General features: G+C 33.1%; 1 protein-coding gene across 1 annotated transcript; it reads right to left on the bottom strand.

The window, feature by feature from the left end:
- Window positions 1-19: 19 nt before the first annotated feature.
- Window positions 20-1,126, bottom strand: LOC102594997 (protein DETOXIFICATION 30-like; the record flags this gene model as incomplete). The annotated part of the gene is made up of 3 exons (XM_006368019.2): window positions 907-1,126; window positions 279-820; window positions 20-106 (listed from the first exon to the last, which is right to left on the bottom strand). Coding segments are annotated over exons 1-3 (842 nt in total), but the record flags the coding sequence as incomplete, so codon positions are not given.
- Between the last annotated feature and the right edge of the window lie 1,019 nt (window positions 1,127-2,145).

Here is a 2,145-nt window from a genome sequence, read left to right as displayed (position 1 = left end):
TTTATGGAATATATTTTACCAGATTGATAGTGAGTCAACAGCAACTTCAGCATCCTTCAAGCCTCCTACAACTAAGATCACTCCTGTGAAGTACCATACCTCTAAACTGCCATCATTAGATTCATTCGTCAGGGAAAAAAATTGATTCAGAGTATGTAACACACTCTCAGATGTACTGAAACTGAATTTATCTATGTTGCTCGGACTCTTCATAAATGTGAACAAGTGCTCGTCGAGTCCGAGCAACATATGAATTTGTAGTCATTCACCACACTTACCATAACATTATAGCTGAGGAAACTGAGAGCCTCAAGAATTTGGTTAATGACTTAAAAGCCAAAAATGAAAAACCAGTCCATGCCTCAGGAAACCAACCACAAACAATATAAATAATCTTTGACACAACCAAAATCCAAAAAGATATATTCCCAGCTATTGCAGCACCAACAAGTCCCATACTCAACTTTGTCACAAAAATCCAATTCAACAACACATGAATTGCCAATGTCAACATTGAACTAAAAGCCATAAACCAAACTTTGCTCTGAGCTTGAAGGAACTTCTCTGTAGGATAGTGCAATGCACTTGCAAATATTTGAGGAATTATCCAAATTGCAAATTTACCAGATAGATAAGATATTTCTGTATCTTGATGTAGGAGCTTCAGTATTTGAGACGCGAAGAAATAAGTCGGTGTCAATAGCAATGCTGCCACTATACTGATAATCCATGATCTTTGTAAGTAAATTCCAAGCATGTTGTATTCCCCTGCACCAACTGCTTGACCACAAAGCGTCTCCAGTGCACTTCCTAATCCTAACTAATATCATAGAATTCAACACGAAATTTGAATGAATCATCTAGGGCAATGTTGTGTGAGTTCAACTGAATTGAGGTCGAACATACCATTATTCCAATTACAAAGCATAGTAGAACATTTTGAACTTCAGAGACTGCAGCAAGCTCAAGTTTTCCAAGTTGACCAGCAAAGGCAGCAGTTACACAGTCCAAAGAGAATACAGAAACTGAAGTTATAATTGCTGGTCCTGCTATGTGCCATACTTTTTTGAATTCATCTATCCATTTCTTTGCTATTTGTTTTCTATAACCAAAGTGCATTGCTTTCTTCCATAATTTCATACCTGATGCTCTTGCAACACTTCAATGTAATTTCTGTTGTACCATACAAAATTAGTTGTCTTTTGGCTCGAACTATGTATATATTATGTTAAAATAATTCACGGACATCCAAAATCCACTGACTCTAAATTCTGGATTCGCCTCATCTTTTAGTCGGTTCCTCCATTTTATCACTTTTTTTTTGAATGAGGAATAATGTGGATGTCAAAGTTATTCTTAAATGCAGAGTTGTGTGTACGTTTCTACTGCAGATATATTAAGTAATTTGATATCTATCTCCACAACAAACCAAATTATTTATGGTCCCAAAAATTTAAGTTTGTTACTTTACTTTTTTGTTTGTTTCAAAAAGAGGTTTTTTTTTCCAGATGTTTATTAAGTTTTTAAATTTCAATATTTTACCTAGCAAGTTTATGACCGCAAAGATTAAATGACTACACATATTTTTAATTTACAACGACATAATTCAAAAATATTTCTTTATTTCTTAAATTTGTATCCAATCAAACTAAAACACTTAAATTGGGACGGAGTGAGTACATGTTTAGTACTGCAAATTGATCTGTCAAATATTTAAATTTTCCATGATTTTATGTGAGCAGATCTATCCCTTTTTCTACAGCAGTTTTAGTAGTCTTTTTTCCAAAGAAATATATTCCTTAAAATAGGAATTTGGTCAGGTTTGTTTACTTCTGTGTTCTTATTCTCTTATTAATTTCCTTTCATAAAAATAAAATACAAAAGGAAACAAATCTTTATAAATTACTTCTAGAAGTGTAGATTCAGTTCTATCTAAGCAATGACTCATATCATCTCTCTATCAAATTAACTACTCGATCCATTTCAATTTACTTGTCTAATTTTAACTTGAAACAGAGTTTAAAAAGTAACGATGACTTTTTATCGGGGAAAACTTTATAACATCCCATGAGAAAATAATACAATAATAAAAAGGACTGCAGAGAGGGGAATCCAGCAATGTTACTAGGGAAAACTTTATAACAT

This window comes from Solanum tuberosum, unplaced genomic scaffold, assembly GCF_000226075.1.
Source record: "Solanum tuberosum cultivar DM 1-3 516 R44 unplaced genomic scaffold, SolTub_3.0 contig00461, whole genome shotgun sequence".
Classification (NCBI taxonomy): domain Eukaryota; kingdom Viridiplantae; phylum Streptophyta; class Magnoliopsida; order Solanales; family Solanaceae; genus Solanum; species Solanum tuberosum.
The sequence above is the reverse complement of the archived record's forward strand: the minus strand, read 5'-3'. Positions and strand labels throughout refer to the sequence as shown.